The 23,031-nt window shown below is 54.9% G+C and overlaps 1 protein-coding gene across 1 annotated transcript in view; it reads left to right on the forward strand.

Annotated features, from left to right (window-relative positions):
• The first annotated feature begins 711 nt into the window (after window positions 1-711).
• The window catches only part of LOC121271747 (endoplasmic reticulum resident protein 27), a 52,524-nt gene continuing 30,204 nt past the window's right edge, over window positions 712-23,031 (forward strand). Inside the window, exons 1-2 of the mRNA XM_041177971.1 lie at window positions 712-944; window positions 3,743-3,834. Of these exons, the coding sequence (XP_041033905.1) occupies window positions 791-944; window positions 3,743-3,834 (246 nt within the window). The 5' untranslated portion in view covers window positions 712-790. The remainder of the gene's footprint in view (window positions 945-3,742; window positions 3,835-23,031) is intronic.

Consider the following 23,031-nt stretch of genomic DNA (forward strand, 5'->3'; position numbering starts at 1 on the left):
AAAAGCACCAGAGGCGACATTAAAAAGAAAAAAATACACAGTGATTTATGGTGATCTGGAAGGTGCTGCCTGAAAGGGCAGTGGAAGCAGATTCAGTAGGAACTTTCAAAAGGGAATTAATCTGTGAAATTTTGCATTGTTGCTAGGGAAAAGAGCAGGGACGAGTCAGACAGCTCATTCAAACATAAAGCACAGACACGATGGGCTGAACAGCCACCTTGTGTGCTGTAGGAGTCACTGTGCTCACTTTGAAATGAATAATACACCAAAGAATGGTCCAGTGATTAATGCAGCAACATTAAGGCTTTTCCCTGGAGCTGCACTGGAATGACTTGGCTCAGCTCCCAGTTCGAACATTTACCTGTCCCCTCAATCCCAGCTACCAAGGGAGCTGCAATTTTTGTTTTTAATTCTAGTTTCCCATCGCCCTGAGGCTTTTTTTTTCCCCACTAAACTTTATGCTAGTTATACCACACCTTTTTTTTAAAACATCCCTGTCTATTAATGGCGCTTTATTTCGGTGACAGTGGGGATGTTGTTACTAATGAGAGCCTCTGACACCAGCCCTGCAGCTGCATTTGTTCCCACAAATAGTCCTGACCTCACCTAATGGGAGGCACCTGATGCTGCCAAGGCCAAGGGTTACTCACCTTTAATTTAAAGACGGGGAGGGGGTGGGGAGCGGGTAGTGTGAGGCGTGAGCGGTTTATCACTGCCAGGTTCCTGTGCCACATGTCAATTGTAGAGTCTGAGCAGTGGCGTTGGCAGTGTGTGTATATTGATACTCAGCATGATCGTTCCCATTCTGTTCCTCCTGACTCTATCCCTCTGCTCTGTTGGGGCAGAAGGTGAGACCGTGTTCGAGGATGAAGGGAAAGGACAGGAGGGGGAAGGAAAACTGAAGGAAGAGGAGAAACAATTTGAAAATCCAATCCCCCCAAAAGGTAGGACAAACAGAAAATTACAGCACAGGAGGCCATGCAGCCCATCGTACTTGTGCTGGCTCTTTGAAAGTGCGATTGTGTTCTGTCACACGTATCTACTTTTTTTCCAGAACCCTGTAAGTTCTTCATTGTCAAGTATCTGGCCAGACCCCTTTAAAAATTATTGATGGAATCAGCTTCCAGCTGTGTTTCAGAGAGTTCCAGATGATGGATTTCAGTCCCTGAGCGGAATGACTAAAGCTGAGTGTGGGTCAGACAGGAAGAGGAGGGCTTCATGTTCAGGGACCGTTTAAACAACTTCTTCTTTCTATAGTGAGACCTTCAGCTTTTGTTAAGCGGTGCTCAGAGTCCAGCTAAGCTGTTAGTTAACCATTTGCTGACCCATTCTCCAATTGATTAAATTCACATTTTTAAAGGCGTGGACTGTTCTAGTTGTCAGTGAATGCCTCGTCCTCTGATTCAGTGGGAAATGTGCCTCGGGAATCTGACCTTCACGTCCGCTCTCTACCCAGGGTTTGCCATGTGGCACACTGCGATAGAGACTGGGCACCAGGAGCGGGTGCCACCTAGTGAGTAACCTACCCAACTGACTGAGTCGGTGCTGAGAAGCCAGGAGACACAATCAGACAGTTCAGCACATGGCAGGGGAAAGAGGGGATGACATGGTCAACACCTGCAACTTGCAGCCTGGGAGACTGGTACTCACCATGGGATATATTCACCATGGGATATACTCACCATGGGATATACTCCCTATGGGATATACTCACCATGAGATATTTTCACTATGGGATATACTCACCATGGGATATATTCACCATGGGGGTATATTCACCATGGGGTATACTCACCATGGGGTATACTCACCATGGGGTATACTCACCATTGGCAAAGAGATATAAACAGGATAAGTGTGTGGGCAACAAGATGGCTGATGCAGTATAATTGGAGAAGTGTGAGGTTATTCACTTTGGGTGTAAGAATAGAAAAGCAGAATTTTTTTTTAAAAGCTTGAAACTTTTAAATGTCGATGTTCAGAGGGACTTGGGTGTACATGTGCAGGGAACACAGAAAGTTAGCAAGCAATTAGGAAGGCAAATGGCATGTTGGCCTTTACTGCAGGGGGAATGGAGTATGACAGTAAAGAAGTCTTGCTAGAGTTGTACAGGACTTTGATGAGACCACACTTTGCGCAGCTCTGGTCTCCATATTTAAAAAAGGATATACTTGCATTGGGGGCGGTACAGCGAAGGTTCATTAGATTGGTCCCTGGGATGAGGGGGTTGCCCTATGATGAGAGGCTGAGTAAATTGGGTTTATATTCTCTGATGTTTAGAAGAATGAGAGACAGTCTCACTGAAACCTACAATATTCTGAAGGGGTTTGATAGGGTGGATGCTGAGAGATTGTTTCCATTGGTCGGGGAATCTAAAACACGGGGGCACAGTCTCAGGATAAGGAGCCGATCATTTCGGACTGAGACTAGAGGAAATTACTTCACTCAAAGGATTGTGAATCCTTGGAGGTCTCTACCCCAGAGAATTGTGGCTGCCCCATCACTGAATACATTGAAGGCCGGGATAGACAGATTTTTGGTCTCTTGGGGAATTAAGGGATATGGGGCGTGGGTGGGAAAGTTATGTTGAGGCAGGAGATCAGCCATGATCGTACTGAATGACGGAGCAGGCTCGAGGGGCTGAGTGGTCTCCTCCTGCTCCTATGGCTTGTGTTCTTTTACAATCATTCTTTCAACAAATGTTTATGGCATAAACATTCAGTGGCCAAACATTTTACCCTGTGTGCAGCCTCCCAGAACAATCTAACACTCAATCTATACTCTATAACCGTGCCAGTATAGACATACCACCCATGAGAAAATTGCAAGAACCTCACAAGGTTTTGATTTCAAAGCAAATTATTAAACTCACTTTGGCAACACACAACCCACAAAGAAAGAAAAATAGCTGGGAGAGAGAGAGAGGGAGTGAACATAGACAGAGAGGGAGAAAAGGGTAGAAAGAGAGAGACAGAGATAGATAGAGAGAGAGAAAGGGGTCAAGAGAGAATCAGAAGAAGATAGATTGTGAGAAAGAGCTAGAGAGAGAGGGGGTAGAGATAAAGGTAGAAAGAGAGACAGAGCATGAGAAAGGGGTAGGAAGAGGATGTAGAGAGAGAGAGAAAGGAAAGGAGGGAGAGTCAGAGACAGAATCAGAGAGAGAGAGATTGTGATAGAGAGGGAGAGAGAGGGGAGGGACAGAGAGAGAGAAAGAGGGAGAGAGAGAGAAAGAGGGAGAGAAAATAAGAGGTAGAAAGAAGAATTGAAACTAATTAAAATAAAAACAGAAAATGGTGGAAAACTCAGTGGGTCAGACAGCATCTGTGGAGAGAGAAACGGAGTTAACATTTCGAGTCCGTCTGACTCTTCTTCAGAGCTAAAGAGAAGTAGAAAAGTGATGAAATTTATACTGTTTAGAGGGGGGGTTGGAGCAGGTGAAGCTGGATAGAAGGCCAGTGATAGGTGGGGGCAAAGGAGAGATTGAAAAAGATGTCAAATTAATTACTCCTGCCCGAACAGCTAAAATAAATCATCAAATTTGCAGAGCTTATAACATCAAACATATCACCTGTCAGCATTTATAACCAGTTACTGACTCAATCTATTAACATGATCAGTGCAGAACACTCACACCTCAGGTAGAAGGTTCTGGTTTCGAGTCCCATTCCACAAACGTAAGTCCCAGGGTAAGTACTGAGGGATCTGTCTCTTTCAGAAGGGTCTTATTCTGAGTGTTTTACAGATACACCAAGAAGAGTTTGGATGCTGAACAATATCTCCAGTGTTGAAGCTTTCATCAATGATGCTCCAGTTTCTGTTATTGGTTTTTTCAAGGTTAGTGATTCACTTCAGACATCATCATTATCAATCCAAGTTCTCACCACCAGAACACGCTATCAGGAGCAGACACTATGTTTATTTTACTTCCCATCTTAAGACAGACAATCATCCGCTCAAACCCCTCGGATATCTGAGAACTTAAACGTGGAAGTCAGTTTGGATGCATTAGCAAGGGAATATGGCACTGTCGGAGGGTCAGTACTGTGAGAGTGCTGCACTGTATGAGGGTCAGTACTGAGGGAGTGCTGCACTGTCAGAGGGTCAGTACTTAGGGAATGCTGCACTGTTGGAGGGTCAGTACTGAGGGAGTGCTGCACTGTTGGAGGGTCAGTACTGAGGGAGTGCTGCACTGTTGGAGGGTCAGTGCTGAGGGAGTGCTGCACTGCCAGAGAGTCAGTACTGAGGGAGTGCTGCACTGTCAGAGGGTCAGTACTGAGCGAGTGCTGCACTGTCAAGGGTCAGTATGAGGGAGTGCTGCACTGTCGGAGGGTCAGTGCTGAGTGAGTGCTGCACTGTTGGAGGGTCAGTACTGAGGGAGTGCTGCACTGTCAGAGGGTCAGTATTGAGGGAGTGCTGTACTGTCAGAGGGTCAGTACTGAGGGAGTGCTGCGCTGTCGTAGGGTCAGTACTGAGGGAGTGCTGCACTGTCAGAGGGTCAGTACTGAGGAAGTGCTGCACAGTCAGAGGGTCAGTACAGAGGGAGCGCTGCACTGTCAGGGGGTCAGTACTGAGGGAGTGCTGCACTGTCAGAGGGTCAGTAATGACGGACGGCAGCACTGTTGGAGGGTCAGTACTGAGGGAGTGCTGCACAGTCAGAGGGTCAGTGCTGAGGGAGTGCTGCACTATCAGAGGGTCAGTACAGAGGGAGTGCTGCAATTTTTGGATGGTCAGAACTGAGGGAGTGCTGCACTGTCAGAGGATCAGTACTGAGGGAGTGCTGCACTGTCAGAGGATCAGTACTGAGTGAGTGCTGCACTGTCAAAGGGTCAGTACTGAGGGAGTGCTGCACGCTCGGAGGGTCAGTACAGAGGGAGTGATGCACTGTCAGAGGGTCAGTACTGAGGGACTGATGCACTGCTGGAGGGTCAGAACTGAGGGATGCTGCACTGTCGGAGGGTAAGTACTGAGGGAGTGATGCACTGTCAGAGGGTTAGTACTGAGGGAGTGCTGCACTGCTGGAGGGTCAGTACTGAGGGATGCTGCACTGTTGGTGGGTCAGTACTGAGGGAGTGCTGCACTGTCAGAGGGTTAGTACTGAGGGAGTGCTGCACTGCTGGAGGGTCAGTACTGAGGGATGCTGCACTGTTGGTGGGTCAGTACTGAGGGAGTGCTGCACTGTCAGAGGGTCAGTACTGACGGAGTGCTGCACAGTCAGAGGGTCAGTACTGAGGGAGAGCTGCACTGTCAGAGGGTCAGTACAGAGGGAGTGCTGCACTGTCAGAGGGTCAGTACAGAGGGATGCTGCACTGTTGGTGGGTCAGTACTGAGGGAGTGCTGCACTGTCAGAGGGTCAGTACTGAGGGAGTGCTGCACTGTTGGAGGGTCAGTGCTGAAGCAGTGCTGCACTGTCAGAGGGTCAGTATTGAGGGAGTGCTGACTGTTGGAGGGTCAGTGCTGAAGCAGTGCTCCACTGTCAGAGGGTCAGTACTGAGGGAGTGCTGCACTGTCAGAGGGTAAGTACTGACGGAGTGCTGCACAGTCAGAGGGTCAGTACTGAGGGAGTGCTGCACTGTCAGAGGGTCAGTACAGAGGGATTGGCACACTGTTGGAGGGTCAGTACTGAGGGAGTGCTGCACTGTTGGAGGGTCAGTACTGAGAGAGTGCCGCACTGTCAGAGGATCAGTACTGAAGGAGTGCTGCACTGTCAGAGGGTCAGTACTGAGGGAATGCTGCACTGTTGGAAGGTTGGTAATGAGGGATTGCTGCACTGTTGGAGGGTCAGTGCTGAGGGAATGCTGCACTGTCAGAGGGTCAGTATTGAGGGAATACTGCACTGTCAGAGGGTCAGTACTGAGGGAGTGCTGCACTGTTGGATGGTCAGTGCTGAGAGAGTGCTGCACTGTCAGACGGTAGGTACTGAGTGAGTGCTGCACTGTCAGAGGTTCAGTACTGAGGAAGTGCTGCACTGTCAGGCGGTAAGGACTGAGGTAGTGCTGCACTGTCGGAGCGTCAGCACTGAGGGAACGCGGCACTGTCGGAGGGTCAGTAGTGAGGGAGCACTGCACTGTTGGAGGGTCAGTACAGAGGGAGTGATGCCCTGTTGGAAGGTCAGTACTGAGGGAGTGCTGCAATGTCAGAGGGTCAGTAATGAGTGAGTGCTGCACTGTCAGAGGATCAGTACTGAAGGAGTGCTGCACTGTCAGAGGGTCAGTACTGAGGGAGTGCTGCACTGTCGCAGGGTAAGTACTGACGGAGTGCTGCACTGTCGGAGGGTCAGTACTGAGGGAGTGCTGCACTGTCGGAGGGTCAGTACTGAGTGAGTGCTGCACTGTCGGAGGGTCAGTACTGAGGGAGTGCTGCACTGTTGGAGGGTCAGTACTGAGTGAGTGCTGCACTGTTGGAGGGTCAGTACCGAGGGAGTGCTGCACTGTCAGAGGGACAGTACAGAGGGAGTGCTGCACTGTCAGAGGGTCAGTACTGAAGGAGCGCTGCACTGTTGGAGGGTCAATACTGAGGGAGTGCTGCACTGTCAGAGAGTCAGTACTGAGGGAGTGCTGCACTGTCAGAGGGTCAGCAATGAGTGAGTGCTGCACTGTCAGAGGATCAGTACTAAGGAAGTGCTGCACTGTCAGGCGGTCAGTACTGAGGCAGTGCTGCCATGTCAGAGCGTCAGCCCTGAGGGAATGCGGCACTGTCGGAGGGTCAGTACGGAGGCAGCGCTGCACTGTCGGAGGGTCAATACTGAGGGAGTGCTGCACTGTTGGAGGGTCAGTACTGAGGGAGTGCTGCACTGTTGGAGGGTCAGTACTGAGGGAGTGCTGCACTGTCAGAGGGTCAGTAATGAGTGAGTGCTGCACTGTTGGAGGGTCAGTACTGAGCGAGTGCTGCACTGTCGCAGGGTAAGTACTGAGGGAGTGCTGCACTGTTGGAGGGTCAGTACTGTGTGAGTGCTGAAATGTCGGTGGGTCAGTACTGAGGGAGCGCTGCACTGTCGGAGGGTCAGTACTGAGGGAGTGCTGCACTGTTGGAGGGTCAGTACTGAGTGAGTGCTGCACTGTCGGAGGGTCAGTACTGAGGGAGTGCTGCACTGTCGGAGGGTCAGTACTGAGGGAGTGCTGCGCTGTTGGAGGGTCAGTACTGAGGGAGTGCTGCACTGTCAGAGGGACAGGACTGAGAGAGTGCTGCACTGTCAGAGAGTCAGTACTGAGGGAGTGCTGCACTGTCAGAGGGACAGTACTGAGGGAGTGCTGCACTGTCAGAGGGTCAGTACTGAGGGAGTGCTGCACATTTGGAGGGTAAATACTGAGGGAGTGCTGCATTATCAGAGAGTCAGTACTGAGTGAGTGCTGCACTGTCAGAGGGTCAGTACTGAGGAAGTGCTGCACTCTCAGGCAGTCAGTACTGAGGTAGTGCTGCACTGTCGGAGCGTCAGCACTGAGGGAACGCGGCACTGTCGGAGGGTCAGCACTGAGGGAGCGCTGCACTGTCGGAGGGTCAGTACAGAGGGAGTGCTGCACTGTTGGAGGGTCAGTACTGAGGGAGTGCTGCACTGTTGAAGGGTCAGTACTGAGGGAGTGCTGCAATGTCAGAGGGTCAGTAATGAGTGAGTGCTGCACTGTTGGAGGGTCAGTACTGAGGGAGTGCTGCACTGTTGCAGGGTAAGTACTGACGGAGTGCTGCACTGTCGGAGGGTCAGTACTGAGGGAGTGCTGCACTGTGGAAGGGTCAGTACTGAGTGAGTGCTGCACTGTCGGAGGGTCAGTACCGAGGGAGTGCTGCACTGTCGGAGGGTCAGTCCTGAAGGAGTGCTGCACTGTTGCAGGGTCAATAGTGCTGCACTGTAAGAGGGTCAGTACTGAGGGAATGCTGCACTGTTGGAGTTTCAGTGCTGAGGGAGTGCTGCACTGTCAGAAGGTCAGTATTGAGGGAGTGCTGCACTGTCAGAGGGTCAGTACTGAGGGAGTGCTGCACGGTTGGATTGTCAGGGCTGAGGGATTGCTGCACTGTCAGAGGGTCAGTACTGAGGGAGTGCTGCACTGTCAGAGTGTCAGTACTGAGGAAGTGCTGGACAGTCAGAGGGTCAGTACTGAGGGAGTGCTGCACTGTCAGAGGGTCAGTACTGAGGGAGTGCTGCACTGTCAGAGGGTCAGTAATGACGGAGTGCTGCACTGTTGGAGGGTCAGTACTGAGGGAGTGCTGCACTGTCAGAGGGTCAGTGCTGAGGGAGTGCTGCACGGTCAGAGGGTCAGTACAGAGGGAGTGCTGCAATTTTTGGATGGTCAGTACTGAGGGAGTGCTGCACTGTCGGAGGGTCAGTACTGTGTGAGTGCTGAAATGTCGGTGGGTCAGTACTGAGGGAGTGCTGCACTGTCGGAGGGTCAGTACTGAGGGAGTGCCGCAATGTTGGAGGGTCAGTACTGAGGGAGTGCTGCACTGTCAGAGGGACAGTACTGAGGAAGTGCAGCACTGTCAGAGGGTCAGAACTGAAGGAGTGTTGCACTGTCGAAGGGTCAATACAGAGGGAGCGCTGCACTGTCAGAGGGTCAGTACTGAGGGAATTCTGCACTGTTGGAGGGTCAGTACTGAGGGAGTGCTGCACTGTTGGAGGGTCAGTGCTGAGGGTGTGCTGCACTGTCAGAGGGTCAGTATTGAGGGAGTGCTGCACGGCCGGAGGGTCAGTACTGAGGGAGTGCTGCACGGTTGGATGCTCAGTGCTGAGGGAGTGCTGCACTGTCAGAGGGTCAGTACTGAGGGAGTGCTGCACTGTCAGAGGGTCAGTACTGAGGGAGTGCTGCACTGTCAGAGGGTGAGTACTGAGGGAGTGCTGCACTGTCAGAGGGTCAGTACTGAGGGAGTGCTGCACTGTCAGAGGGTCAGTACTGAGGGAGTGCTGCACTGTCAGAGGGTCAGTATTGAGGAAGTGCTGCACTGTCAGAGGGTCAGTACTGAGGGAGTGCTGCACAGTTGGATGGTCAGTGCTGAGGGAGTGCTGCACTGTCAGAGTTTCAGTACTGAGGGAGTGCTGCACTGTCAGAGGGTCAGTACTGAGGGAGTGCAGCACTGTCAGAGGGTCAGTAATGACGGAGTGCTGCACCGTTGGAGGGTAAGTACTGAGGGAGTGCTGCCCTTTCAGAGGGTCAGTGCTGATGGAATGCTGCACTGTCATAGGGTCAGTACAGAGGGAATGCTGCAATTATTGCATGGTCAGTACTGAGGGATTGCTGCGCTGTCGGATGGTCAGTACTGAGGGAGTGCTGCACTGTCAGAGGGTCAGTACTGAGGGAGTGCTGCACTGTCAGAGGATCAGTACTGAGTGAGTGCTGCACTGTCAAAGGGTCAGTACTGAGGGAGCGCTGCACTGTCGGAGCGTCAGTACTGAGGCAGTGCTGCACTGTCGGAGGGTCAGTACTGAGGGAGTGCTGCACTGTCAGAGGGTCAGTACTGAGGGAGTGCTGCACTGTCAGAGGGTCAGTACTGAGGGAGTGCTGCACTGTTGGAGGGTCAGTACTGAGGGAGTGCTGCATTGTTGAGGGTCAGTACTGAGGGAGTGCTGCACTGTCTGAGGGTCAGTACTGAGGGAGTGCTGCACTGTCAGAGGGTCAGTACTGAGGGAGTGCTGCACTGTTGGAGGGTCAGTACTGAGGGAGTGCTGCACTGTCAGAGGGTCAGTACTGAGGGAGTGCTGCACTGTCAGAGGGTCCGTACTGAGGAAGTGCTGCACAGTCAGAGGGTCAGTACTGAGGGAGTGCTGCACTGTTGGAGGGTCAGCACTGAGGGAGTGCTGCACTGTCAGAGGTTCAGTAATGACGGAGTGCTGCACTGTCGGAGGGTCAGTACTGAGGGAGTGCTGCACTGTCAGAGGGTCAGTACTGAGGGAGTGCTGCACTGTCAGAGGGTCAGTACTGAGGGAGTGCTGCACTGTCAGATGGTCAGTACTGAGGGAGTGCTGCACTATCAGAGGGTCAGTACTGAGTGAGTGCTGCACTGTCAGGCGGTCAGTACTGAGGGAGTGCTGCACTGTCAGAGGGTCAGTACTGAGGGAGTGCTGCACTGTCGGAGGGTCAGTACTGAGGGAGTGCTGCACTGTCAGAGGGTCAGTACTGAGGGAGTGCTGCACTGTTGGAGGGTCAGTACTGAGGGAGTGCTGCACTGTCAGAGGGTCAGTACTGAGGGAGTGCTGCACTGTCTGAGGGTCAGTACTGAGGGAGTGCTGCACTGTCGCAGGGTCAGTACTGAGGGAGTGCTGCACTGTCGGAGGGTCAGTACTGAGGGAGTGCTGCACTGTCGGAGGGTCAGTACTGAGGGAGTGCTGCACTGTCGGAGGGTCAGTACTGAGGGAGTGCTGCACTGTTGGAGGGTCAGTACTGAGGGAGTGCTGCACTGTCAGAGGGTCAGTACTGAGGGAATGCTGCACTGTCAGAGGGTCAGTACTGAGGGAGTGCTGCACTGTTGGAGGGTCAGTACTGAGGGAGTGCTGCACTGTCAGAGGGTCAGTACTGAGGGAGTGCTGCACTGTCAGAGGGTCAGTACTGAGGGAGTGCTGCACGGTCGGAGGGTCAGTACTGAGGGAGTGCTGCACTGTCAGAGGGTCAGTACTGAGGGAGTGCTGCACTGTCAGAGGGTCAGTACTGAGGGAGTGCTGCACTGTCAGAGGGTCAGTACTGAGGGAGTGCTGCACTGTCGGAGGGTCAGTACTGAGGGAGTGCTGCACTGTCAGAGGGTCAGTAATGAGGGAGTGCTGCACTGTCAGAGGGTCAGTACTGAGGGAGTGCTGCACTGTCAGAGGGTCAGTACTGAGGGAGTGCTGCACTGTCGGAGGGTCAGTACTGAGGGAGTGCTGCACTGTCAGAGGGTCAGTACTGAGGGAGTGCTGCACTGTCGGAGGGTCAGTACTGAGGGAGTGCTGCACTGTCAGAGGGTCAGTACTGAGGGAGTGCTGCACTGTCGGAGGGTCAGTACTGAGGGAGTGCTGCACTGTCAGAGGGTCAGTACTGAGGGAGTGCTGCACTGTCAGAGGGTCAGTACTGAGGGAGTGCTGCACTGTCAGAGGGTCAGTACTGAGGGAGTGATGCACTACAGAAGCTTCAGAACTGAGGAGTGCTGCACTGTCGGAGGGTCAGTACTGAGGGAGTGCTGCACTGTCGGAGGGTCAGTACTGAGGGAGTGCTGCACTGTCGGAGGGTCAGTACTGAGGGAGTGCTGCACTGTAGGAGGGTCAGTACTGAGGGAGTGCTGCACTGTTGGAGGGTCAGTACTGAGGGAGTGCTGCACTGTCAGGGGGTAAGTACTGAGGGAGTGCTGCACTGTCAGAGGGTCAGTACTGAGGGAGTGCTGCACTGTTGGAGGGTCAGTACTGAGGGAGTGCTGCACTGTCAGAGGGTCAGTACTGAGGGAGTGCTGCACTGTCAGAGGGTCAGTACTGAGGGAGTGCTGCACTGTCAGAGGGTCAGTACGGAGGCAGCGCTGCACTGTCGGAGGGTCAGTACTGAGGGAGTGCTGCACTGTTGGAGGGTCAGTACTGAGGGAGTGCTGCACTGTTGGAGGGTCAGTACTGAGGGAGTGCTGCACTGTCAGAGGGTCAGTAATGAGTGAGTGCTGCACTGTTGGAGGGTCAGTACTGAGCGAGTGCTGCACTGTCGCAGGGTAATTAATGAAGGAGTGCTGCACTGTCGGAGGGTCAGTACTGTGTGAGTGCTGAACTGTCGGTGGGTCAGTACTGAGGGAGCGCTGCACTGTCGGAGGGTCAGTACTGAGGGAGTGCTGCACTGTTGGAGGGTCAGTACTGAGTGAGTGCTGCACTGTCGGAGGGTCAGTACTGAGGGAGTGCTGCACTGTCGGAGGGTCAGTACTGAGGGAGTGCTGCGCTGTTGGAGGGTCAGTACTGAGGGAGTGCTGCACTGTCAGAGGGACAGTACTGAGAGAGTGCTGCACTGTCAGAGAGTCAGTACTGAGGGAGTGCTGCACTGTCAGAGGGTCAGTACTGAGGGAGTGCTGCACTGTCGGAGGGTCAGTACTGAGGGAGTGCTGCACTGTTGGAGGGTCAGTACTGAGGGAGTGCTGCACTGTTGGAGGGTCAGTACTGAGGGAGTGCTGCACTGTCAGAGGGTCAGTACTGAGGGAGTGCTGCACTGTCAGAGGGTCAGTACTGAGGGAGTGCTGCACTGTCGGAGGGTCAGTACTGAGGGAGTGCTGCACTGTCAAGCGGTCAGTACTGAGGGAGTGCTGCACTGTCAGAGGGTCAGTACTGAGGGAGTGCTGCACTGTCAGAGGGTCAGTACTGAGGGAGTGCTGCACTGTCGGAGGGTCAGTACTGAGGGAGTGCTGCACTGTCAGAGGGTCAGTACTGAGGGAGTGCTGCACTGTCGGAGGGTCAGTACTGAGGGAGTGCTGCACTGTCGGAGGGTCAGTACTGAGGGAGTGCTGCACTGTTGGAGGGTCAGTACTGAGGGAGTGCTGCACTGTGGGAGGGTCAGTACTGAGTGAGTGCTGCACTGTCAGAGGGTCAGTACTGAGGGAGTGCTGCACTGTCAGAGGGTCAGTACTGAGGGAGTGCTGCACTGTCAGAGGGTCAGTACTGAGGGAGTGCTGCACTGTCAGAGGGTCAGTACTGAGGAAGTGCTGCACTGTCAGGCGGTCAGTACTGAGGTAGTGCTGCAGTGTCGGAGCGTCAGCACTGAGGGAACGCGGCACTGTCGGAGGGTCAGCACTGAGGGAGTGCTGCACTGTCGGAGGGTCAGTACTGAGGGAGTGCTGCACTGTTGGAGGGTCAGTACTGAGGGAGTGCTGCACTGTCAGAGGGTCAGTAATGAGTGACTGCTGCACTGTTGAAGGGTCAGTACTGAGGGAGTGCTGCACTGTCGCAGGGTAAGTACTGAGGGAGTGCTGCACTGTTGGAGGGTCATTACTGAGTGAGTGCTGCACCGTCGGAGGGTCAGTACTGAGGGAGTGCTGCACTGTCGGAGCGTCAGTACTGAGGGAGTGCTGCACTGTCAGAGGGTCAGTACTGAGGTAGTGCTGCACTGTCGAGGGTCAGTACTGAGGGAGTGCTGCACTGTCAGAGGGTCAGTACTGAGGGAGTGCTGCACTGTCAGAGGGTCAGTACTGAGGGAGTGCTGCACTGTCGGAGGGTCAGTACTGAGGGAGTGCTGCACTGTCAGAGGGTCAGTACTGAGGGAGTGCTGCACTGTCGGAGGGTCAGTACTGAGGGAGTGCTGCACTGTCGGAGGGTCAGTACTGAGGGAGTGCTGCACTGTCAGGAGGGTCAGTACTGAGGGAGTGCTGCACTGTCTGGAGGGTCAGTACTGAGGGAGTGCTGCACTGTCAGAGGGTCAGTACTGAGGAGTGCTGCACTGTCGAGGGTCAGTACTGAGGGAGTGCTGCACTGTCAGAGGGTCAGTACTGAGGGAGTGCTGCACTGTCAGAGGGTCAGTACTGAGGGAGTGCTGCACTGTCAGAGGGTCAGTACTGAGGGAATGCTGCAATTTTTGGATGGTCAGTAGTGAGGGAGTGCTGCACTGTCGGAGGGTCAGTACTGAGGGAGTGCTGCACTGTCAGAGGGTCAGTACTGAGGGAGTGCTGCACTGTCAGAGGGTCAGTATTGACGGAGTGCTGCACTGTAGGAGGGTCAGTACTGAGGGAGTGCTGCACTGTCAGAGGGTCAGTGCTGAGGGAGTGCTGCACGGTCAGAGGGTCAGTACAGAGAGAGTGCTTCAATTTTTGGATGGTCAGTACTGAGGGAGTGCTGCACTGTCGGAGATCAGTACTGTGTGAGTGCTGAAATGTCGGTGGGTCAGTACTGAGGGAGTGCTGCACTGTCGGAGGGTCAGTACTGAGGGAGTGCCGCACTGTTGGAGGGTCAGTACTGATGGAGTGCTGCACTGTCAGAGGGACAGTACTGAGGAAGTGCAGCACTGTCAGAGGGTCAGATCTGAAGGAGTGCTGCACTGTCGGATGGTCAATACTGAGGGAGCGCTGCACTGTCAGAGTTTCAGTACTGAGGGAGTGCTGCACTGCCAGAGGGTCAGTACTGAGGGAGTGCTGCACTGTCAGAGGGTCAGTATTGAGGGAGTGCTGCACTGTCAGAGGGTCAGTACTGAGGGAGTGCTGCAATGTCAGGAGGGTCAGTACTGAGGGAGTGCTGCACTGTCTGAGGGTCAGTACTGAGGGAGTGCTGCACTGTCGGAGGGTCAGTACTGAGGGAGTGCTGCACTGTGGAGGGTCAGAACTGAGGGAGTGCTGCACTGTCTGGAGGGGTCAGTACTGAGGGAGTGCTGCACTGTCAGAGGTCAGTACTGAGGATTGCTGCACTGTCAGAGGGTCAGATACTGAGGGAGTGCTGCACTGTCAGAGGGTCAGTACTGAGGGAGTGCTGCACTGTCGGAGGGTCAGTACTGAGGGAGTGCTGCACTGTCAGAGGGTCAGTACTGAGGGAGTGCTGCACTGTCAGAGGGTCAGTACTGAGGGAGTGCTGCACTGTCAGAGGGTCAGTACTGAGGGAGTGCTGCACTGTCAGAGGATCAGTACTGAGGGAGTGCTGCACTGTCAGAGGGTCAGTACTGAGGGAGTGCTGCACTGTCGGAGGGTCAGTACTGAGGGAGTGCTGCACTGTCAGAGGGTCAGTACTGAGGGAGTGCTGCACTGTCAGAGGGTCAGTACTGAGGGAGTGCTGCACTGTCAGAGGGTCAGTACTGAGGGAGTGCTGCACTGTCAGAGGGTCAGTACTGAGGGAGTGCTGCACTGTCAGAGGGTCAGTACTGAGGGAGTGCTGCACTGTCAGAGGGTCAGTACTGAGGGAGTGCTGCACTGTCAGAGGGTCAGTACTGAGGGAGTGCTGCACTGTTGGAGGGTCAGTACTGAGGGAGTGCTGCACTGTCAGAGGGTCAGTACTGAGGGAGTGCTGCACTGTCAGAGGGTCAGTACTGAGGGAGTGCTGCACTGTCAGAGGAAGAGTACTGAGGGAGTGCTGCACTGTCAGGGGTCAGAACTGAGGGAGTGCTGCAAGTCAAAGCGTCAGTACTGAGGGAGTGCTGCACTGTCAGAGGGTCAGTACTGAGGGAGCGCTGCACTGTCAGAGGGTCAGTACTGAGGGAGTGCTGCACTGTTGGAGGGTCAGTACTGAGGGAGTGCTGCACTGTTGGAGGGTCAGTACTGAGGGAGTGCTGCACTGTCAGAGGGTCAGTAATGAGGGAGTGCTGCAATGTCGGAGGGTCAGTACTGAGGGAGTGCTGCACTGTCAGAGGGTCAGTACTGAGGGAGTGCTGCACTGTTGGAGGGTCAGTACTGAGTGAGTGCTGCACTGTCAGAGGGTCAGTACTGAGGGAGTGCTGCACTGTCAGAGGGTCAGTACTGAGGGAGTGCTGCACTGTTGGAGGGTCAGTACTGCAGGAGTGCTGCACTGTCGGAGGGTCAGTACTGAGGGAGTGCTGCACTGTCAGAGGGTCAGTACTGAGGGAGTGCTGCACTGTTGGAGGGTCAGTACTGAGGGAGTGCTGCACTGTCAGAGGGTCAGTACTGAGGGAGTGCTGCACTGTCAGAGGGTCAGTACTGAGGGAGTGCTGCACTGTCAGAGGTCAGTACTGAGGGAGTGCTGCACTGTCAGAGGGTCAGTACTGAGGGAGTGCTGCACTGTTGGAGGGTCAGTACTGAGGGAGTGCTGCACTGTCGAGGGGTCAGTATTGAGGGAGTGCTGCGCTGTCAGAGGGTCAGTGCTCAGGCAGTGCTGCACAGTCAGGGTCAGTACTGAGGGAGTGCTGCACTGTCGGAGGGTCAGTACTGAGGGAGTGCTGCACTGTCGGAGGGTCAGTACTGAGGGAGTGCTGCACTGTCGGAGGGTCAGTACTGAGGGAGTGCTGCACTGTTGGAGGGTCAGTACTGAGGGAGTGCTGCACTGTTGAGGGTCAGTACTGAGGGAGTGCTGCACTGTCAGAGGGTCAGTAATGAGGGAGTGCTGCACTGTCGGAGGGTCAGTACTGAGGGAGTGCTGCACTGTTGAGGGTCAGTACTGAGGGAGTGCTGCACTGTCAGAGGGTTAGTAATGAGGAGTGCTGCACTGTGGAGGGTCAGTACTGAGGGAGTGCTGCACTGTTGGAAGGGCAGTACTGAGGGAGTGCTGCACTGTCAGGGGGTAAGTACTGAGGAAGTGCTGCACAGTTGCAGGGTCAGTACTGAGGTAGTGCTGCACTGTCAGAGGGTCAGTACTGAGGGAGTGCTGCACTGTCGGAGGGTCAGTACTGAGGGAGTGCTGCACTGTCAGAGGGTCAGTACTGAGGGAGTGCTGCACTGTCAGAGGGTCAGTACTGAGGGAGTGCTGCACTGTTGGAGGGTCAGTACTGAGGGAGTGCTGCACTGTCAGAGGGTCAGTACTGAGGGAGTGCTGCACTGTCAGAGGGTCAGTACTGAGGGAGTGCTGCACTGTCGGAGGGTCAGTACTGAGGGAGTGCTGCACTGTCAGAGGGTCAGTACTGAGGAGTGCTGCACTGTCAGAGGGTCAGTACTGAGGGAGTGCTGCACTGTCGGAGGGTCAGTACTGAGGGAGTGCTGCACTGTCAGAGGGTCAGTACTGAGTGAGTGCTGCACTGTCAGAGGGTCAGTACTGAGGGAGTGCTGCACTGTTGGAGGGTCAGTACTGAGGGAGTGCTGCACTGTCGGAGGGTCAGTACTGAGGGAGTGCTGCACTGTCGGAGGGTCAGTACTGAGGGAGTGCTGCACTGTCAGAGGGTCAGTACTGAGGGAGTGCTGCACTGTTGGAGGGTCAGTACTGAGGGAGTGCTGCACTGTCAGAGGGTCAGTACTGAGGGAGTGCTGCACTGTCAGAGGGTCAGTACTGAGGGAGTGCTGCACTGTCGAGGGTCAGTACTGAGGGAGTGCTGCACTGTCAGAGGGTCAGTACTGAGGGAGTGCTGCACTGTCAGAGGGTCAGTACTGAGGGAGTGCTGCACTGTCAGTGGGTCAGTACTGAGGGAGTGCTGCACTGTCAGAGGGTCAGTACTGAGGGAGTGCTGCACTGTCGGAAGGTCAGTACTGAGGGAGTGCTGCACTGTTGGAGGTCAGTACTGAGGGAGTGCTGCACTGTCAGAGGGTCAGTACTGAGGGAGTGCTGCACTGTCAGAGGGTCAGTACTGAGGTATTGCTGCACTGTCAGAGGGTCAGTACTGAGGGAGTGCTGCACTGTCAGAGGGTCAGTACTGAGGGAGTGCTGCACTGTCAGAGGGTCAGTACTGAGGGAGTGCTGCACTGTCAGAGGGTCAGTACTGAGGGAGTGCTGCACTGTCAGAGGGTCAGTACTGAGGGAGTGCTGCACTGTCGGAGGTCAGTACTGAGGGAGTGCTGCACTGTCAGAGGTTCAGTACTGAGGGAGTGCTGCACTGTCAGAGGGTCAGTACTGAGGGAGTGCTGCACTGTCAGAGGGTCAGTACTGAGGGAGTGCTGCACTGTCGGAGGGTCAGTACTGAGGGAAGTGCTGCACTGTCAGAGGGTCAGTACTGAGGGAGTGCTGCACTGTCAGAGGGTCAGTACTGAGGGAGTGCTGCACTGTCAGAGGGTCAGTACTGAGGGAGTGCTGCACTGTCAGATGGTCAGTACTGAGGGAGTGCTGCACTGTCAGAGGGTCAGTACTGAGGGAGTGCTGCACTGTCAGAGGGTCAGTACTGAGGGAGTGCTGCACTGCTGGAGGGTCAGTACTGAGGAAGTGCTGCACTGTCGGAGGGTCAGTACTGAGGGAGTGCTGCACTGTCAGAGGGTCAGTACTGAGGGAGTGCTGCACTGTCGGAGGGTCAGTACTGAGGGAGTGCTGCACTGTCAGAGGGTCAGTACTGAGGGAGTGCTGCACTGTTGGAGGGTCAGTACTGAGGGAGTGCTGCACTGTTGGAGGGTCAGTACTGAGGGAGTGCTGCACTGTCAGAGGGTCAGTACTGAGGGAGTGCTGCACTGTCAGAGGGTCAGTACTGAGGGAGTGCTGCACTGTTGGAGGCCAGTACTGAGGGAGTGCTGCACTGTCAGAGGGTCAGTACTGAGGGAGTGCTGCACTGTTGGAGGCTCAGTACTGAGGGAGTGCTGCACTGTCAGAGGGTCAGTACTGAGGGAGTGCTGCACTGTTGGAGGGTCAGTACTGAGGAGTGCTGCACTGTCAGAGGTCCATTACTGAGGGAGTGCTGCACTGTCGGAGGGTCAGTACTGAGGGAGTGCTGCACTGTCAGAGGGTCAGTACTGAAGGAGTGCTGCACTGTCAGAGTGTCAGTACTGAGGGAGTGCTGCACTGTCGGAGGTCAGTACTGAGGGAGTGCTGCACTGTCGGAGGGTCAGTACTGAGGGAGTGCTGCACTGTTGGAGGGTCAGTACTGAGGGAGTGCTGCACTGTCAGAGGGTCAGTACTGAGGGAGTGCGGCACTGTCAGGAGTGTCAGTTACTGAGGGAGTGCTGCACTGTCAGAGGGTCAGTACTGAGGAGTGCTGCACTGTTGGAGGGTCAGTACTGAGGGAGTGCTGCACTGTCAGAGGGTCAGTACTGAGGGAGTGCTGCACTGTCAGAGGGTCAGTACTGAGAGAGTGCTGCACTGTTGGAGGGTCAGTACTGAGGGAGTGCTGCACTGTCGGAGGGTCAGTACTGAGGGAGTGCTGCACTGTCGGAGGGTCAGTACTGAGGGAGTGCTGCACTGTCGGAGGGTCAGTACTGAGGGAGTGCTGCACTGTGAGGGAGGTCAGGAGGGAGTGTGCACTGTGGTGGTCAGTACTGAGGGAGGAGCACTGTCAGAGGGTCAGATCTGAAGGAGTGCTGCACTGTCGGATGGTCAATACTGAGGGAGCGCTGCACTGTCATAGGGTCAGTACTGAGGGAATTCTGCACTGTCAGAGGGTCAGTACTGAGGGAGTGCTGCACTGTCAGAGGGTCAGTACTGAGGGAGTGCTGCACTGTCAGAGGATCAGTATTGAGGGAGTGCTGCACTGTCAGAGGGTCAGTACTGAGGGAGTGCTGCACTGTCGGAGATCAGTACTGTGTGAGTGCTGAAATGTGGCTGGGTCAGTACTGAGGGAGTGCTGCACTGTCGGAGGGTCAGTACTGAGGGAGTGCTGCACTGTTGGAGGGTCAGTACTGAGGGAGTGCTGCACTGTCAGAGGGTCAGTACTGAGGGAGTGCTGCACTGTCGGAGGGTCAGTACTGAGGAGTGCTGCACTGTCGGAGGTCAGTACTGAGGGAGTGCTGCACTGTCCAGGTGGCAGGGTCAGTACTGAGGGAGTGCTGCACTGTCGGAGGGTCAGTACTGAGGGAGTGCTGCACTGTCAGAGGGTCAGTACTGAGGGAGTGCTGCACTGTCGGAGGGTCAGTACTGAGGGAGTGCTGCACGGATGGAGGGTGAGTACTGAGGGAGTGCTGCACTGTCAGAGGTTCAGTGCTGAGGGAGTGCTGCACTGTCAGAGGGTCAGTAATGAGGGAGTGCTGCACTGTAAGAGAGTCAGTACTGAGGGAGTGCTGCACTGTCGAGGGTCAGTACTGAGGGAGTGCTGCACTGTCAGAGGGTCAGTACTGAGGAGTGCTGCACTGTCAGAGGGTCAGTACTGAGGGAGTGCTGCACTGTCAGAGGGTCAGTACTGAGGGAGTGCTGCACTGTCCAAGGGTCAGTACTGAGGGAGTGCTGCACTGTCGGAGGGTCAGTACTGAGGTAATGTTGCAAAGTCAGAGGTCAGTAATGAGTGAGTGCTGCACTGTCAGAGGGTCAGTACTGAAGGAGTGCTGCACTGACAAGGGCTCAGTAGTGAGGGAATGCTGCACTATCAGAGGGTCAATACGGAGTGAGTGCTGCACTGTCAGGGGGTCAGTACTGAGGAGTGCTGCACTGTCGGAGGGTCAGTACTGAGGGAGTGCTGCACTGTCGGAGGGTCAGTACTGAGGGAGTGCTGCACTGTTGGAGGGTCAGTACTGAGGGAGTGCTGCACTGTCAGAGGGTCAGTACTGAGGGAGTGCTGCACTGTCTGGCGGTAAGTACTGAGGGAGTGCTGCACCATCGGAGGATCAGTACTGAGGGAGTGCTGCACTGTCAGAGGGTCAGTACTGAGGGAGTGCTGCACTGTCTGGCGGTCAGTACTGAGGGAGTGCTGAGCTGTCAGAGGGTCAGTACTGAGGGAGTGCTGCACTGTCAGAGGGTCAGTACTGAGGGAGTGCTGCACTGTCAGAGGGTCAGTACTGAGGGAGTGCTGCACTCTCTGAGGGTCAGTACTGAGGCTGTGCTGCACTGTTGGAGGGTCAGTACTGAGGGAGTGCTGCACTGTCAGACGGTCAGTACTGAGGGAGTGCTGCACTGTCAGAGGGTCAGTACTGAGGGAGTGCTGCACTGTCAGAGGCTCAGTACTGAGGGAGTGCTGCACTGTCAGAGGGTCAGTACTGAGGGATGCTGCACTTTGGAGGGTCAGTACTGACAGAGTGCTGCACTGTCAAAGGGTCAGTACAGAGGGAGTGCTGCACTGTCAGATGGTCAGTACTGAGGGAGTGCTGCACTGTCAGGGGTCAGTACTGAGGGAGTGCTGCACTGTCGGAGGGTCAGTACTGAGGGAGTGCTGCACTGTCGGAGGGTCAGTACTGAGGGAGTGCTGCACTGTCAGAGGGTCAGTACTGAGGGAGTGCTGCACTGTCAGAGGGTCAGTACTGAGGGAGTGCTGCACTGTCAGAGGGTCAGTACTGAGGGAGTGCTGCACTGTCGGAGTATCAGTACTGAGGGAGTGCTGCACTGTTGGAGGGTCAGTACTGAGGGAGTGCTGCACTGTCAGGGTCAGTACTGAGGGAGTGCAGCACTGTCAGAGGGTCAGTACTGAGGGAGTGCAGCAGTTGTTGAGGGTCAATAATGAGGGAGTGCTGCACTGTCGGAATGTCGGTATTGAGGGAGTGCTGCACTGTCACAGCATCAGTACTGACGGAGTGCTGCACTGTCAGAGGGTCAGTACTGAGGGAGTGCTGCACTGTCAGTGGGTCCGTACTAAGGGAGTGCTGCACTGTCAGGGGTCAGTACTGAGGGAGTGCTGCACTGTCAGAGGATCAGTACTGAGGGATGCTGCACTGTCAGAGGGTCAGTACTGAGGCAGTGCTGCACAGTCGGAGCGTCAAGTATTGAGGGAGTGCTGCACTGTTGGAAGGTCAGTACTGAAGGAGTTCCGCAATGTCAGAGGTTCAGTACTGAGGGAGTGCTGCACTGTCAGAGGGTCAGTACTGAAGGATTTCCGCACTGTCAGAGGGTCAGTACTGAGGGAGTGCTGCACCGTCAGAGGGTCAGTACTGAGGGAGTGCTGCACTGTCACAGGATCAGTACTGAGGGAGTGCTGCACTGTCAGAGGGTCAGTACTGAGGGAGTGCTGCACTGTTGGAGGGTCAGTACTGAGGGAGTGCTGCACTGTCAGAGGGGGGGAGGGAGTCAGTACTGAGGGAGTGCTGCACTGTTGGAGGGTCAGTACTGAGGGAGTGCTGCACTGTCGGAGGGTCAGTACTGAGGGAGTGCTGCACTGTCAGGAGGGTCAGTACTGAGGGAGTGCTGCACTGTCAGAGGGGTCAGTACTGAGGAAGTGCTGCACTGTCGGAGGTCAGTACTGAGGGAGTGCTACACTGTCAGAGGGTCAGTACTGAGGGAGTGCTGCACTGTCAGAGGGTCAGTACTGAGGAAGTGCTGAACTGTTGGATGTTCAGTACTGAGGAGTGCTGCACTGTTGGAGGGTCAGTACTGAGGGAGTGCTGTACTGTTGGATGTTCAGTCCTGAGGGAGTTCTGCACTGTTGGAGGGTCAGTACTGAGGGAGTGCTGAACTGTTGGATGTTCAGTACTGAGGGAGTGCTGCACTCTCAGAGTGTCATACTGAGGAATGGCGGCACTGTTGGAGGGTCAGTACTGAGGAGTGCTGCACTGTCGGGGGTCAGTACTGAGGGAGTGCTGCACTGTCAGAGGGTCAGTACTGAGGGAGTGCTGCACTGTCAGAGGGGTCAGTACTGAGGGAGTGCTGCACTGTCAGGAGGGTCAGTACTGAGGGAGTGCTGCTGCACTGTCAGAGGGTCAGTACTGAGGGAGTGCTGCACTGTCAGAGGGTCAGTACTGAGGGAGTGCTGCACTGTCGGAAGGTCAGTCTGAGGGAGTGCTGCACTGTCAGAGGGTCAGTACTGAGGGATTGCTGCACTGTCTGAGGATCAGTACTGAGGGAGTGCTGCACTGTCAGAGGGTCAGTACTGAGGGAGTGCTGCACTGTCCGAGGGTCAGTACTGAGGGAAAGCTGCATTGTCAGAGGGTCAGTACTGAGGAGTGCAGCACTGTCAGAGGGTCAGTACTGAGGGAGTGCTGCACTGTCGGAGGATCAGTACTGAGGTAGTGCTGCACTGTCAGAGGGTCAGTACTTTGGGAGTGCTGCACTGTTGGAGGTTCAGTACTGAGGGAGTGCTGCACTGTCAGAGGTCAGTACTGAGGGAGTGCTGCACTGTCAGAGGGTCAGTACTGAGGAGTGCTGCACTGTCGGAGGGTCAGTACTGAGGGAGTGCTGCACTGTTGGAAGGGTCAGTACTGAGGGAGTGCTGCACTGTCAGAGGGTCAGTACTGAGGGAGTGCTGCACTGTTGGAGGGTCAGTACTGAGGTAGTGCTGCACTGTCAGAGGGTCAGTACTGAGGGAGTGCTGCACTGTCAGAGGGTCAGTACTGAGGGAGTGCTGCACTGTCGGAGGGTCAGTACTGAGGGAGTGCTGCACTGTCATGAGGCCAGTACTGAGGGAATGCTGCACTGTTGGAGGTCAGTACTGAGGGAATGCTGCGCTGTCCAGGGTACTTACTGAAGGAGGCTGCACTGGTTGAGGGTCAGTACTGAGGAGTGCTTGCACTGTCAGAGGTCGATACTGAGTGAGTGCTGCCCTGTATAGGGTCCCTGTTACTGAGGGAGTGCTGCACTGTCAGAGGGTAAGAACTGAGGGAGCGCTGCACTGTCAGGAGGGTCCGTACTGAGGAGTGCTGCACTGTGAGAGAGTCAGTACTGAGGGAGTGCTGCACTGTCAGAGGGTCAGTACTGAGGGAGTGCTGCAC

The sequence above is a fragment of the Carcharodon carcharias genome, chromosome 31 (genome assembly GCF_017639515.1).
Source record: "Carcharodon carcharias isolate sCarCar2 chromosome 31, sCarCar2.pri, whole genome shotgun sequence".
NCBI classification, from domain to species: Eukaryota; Metazoa; Chordata; class Chondrichthyes; order Lamniformes; family Lamnidae; genus Carcharodon; species Carcharodon carcharias.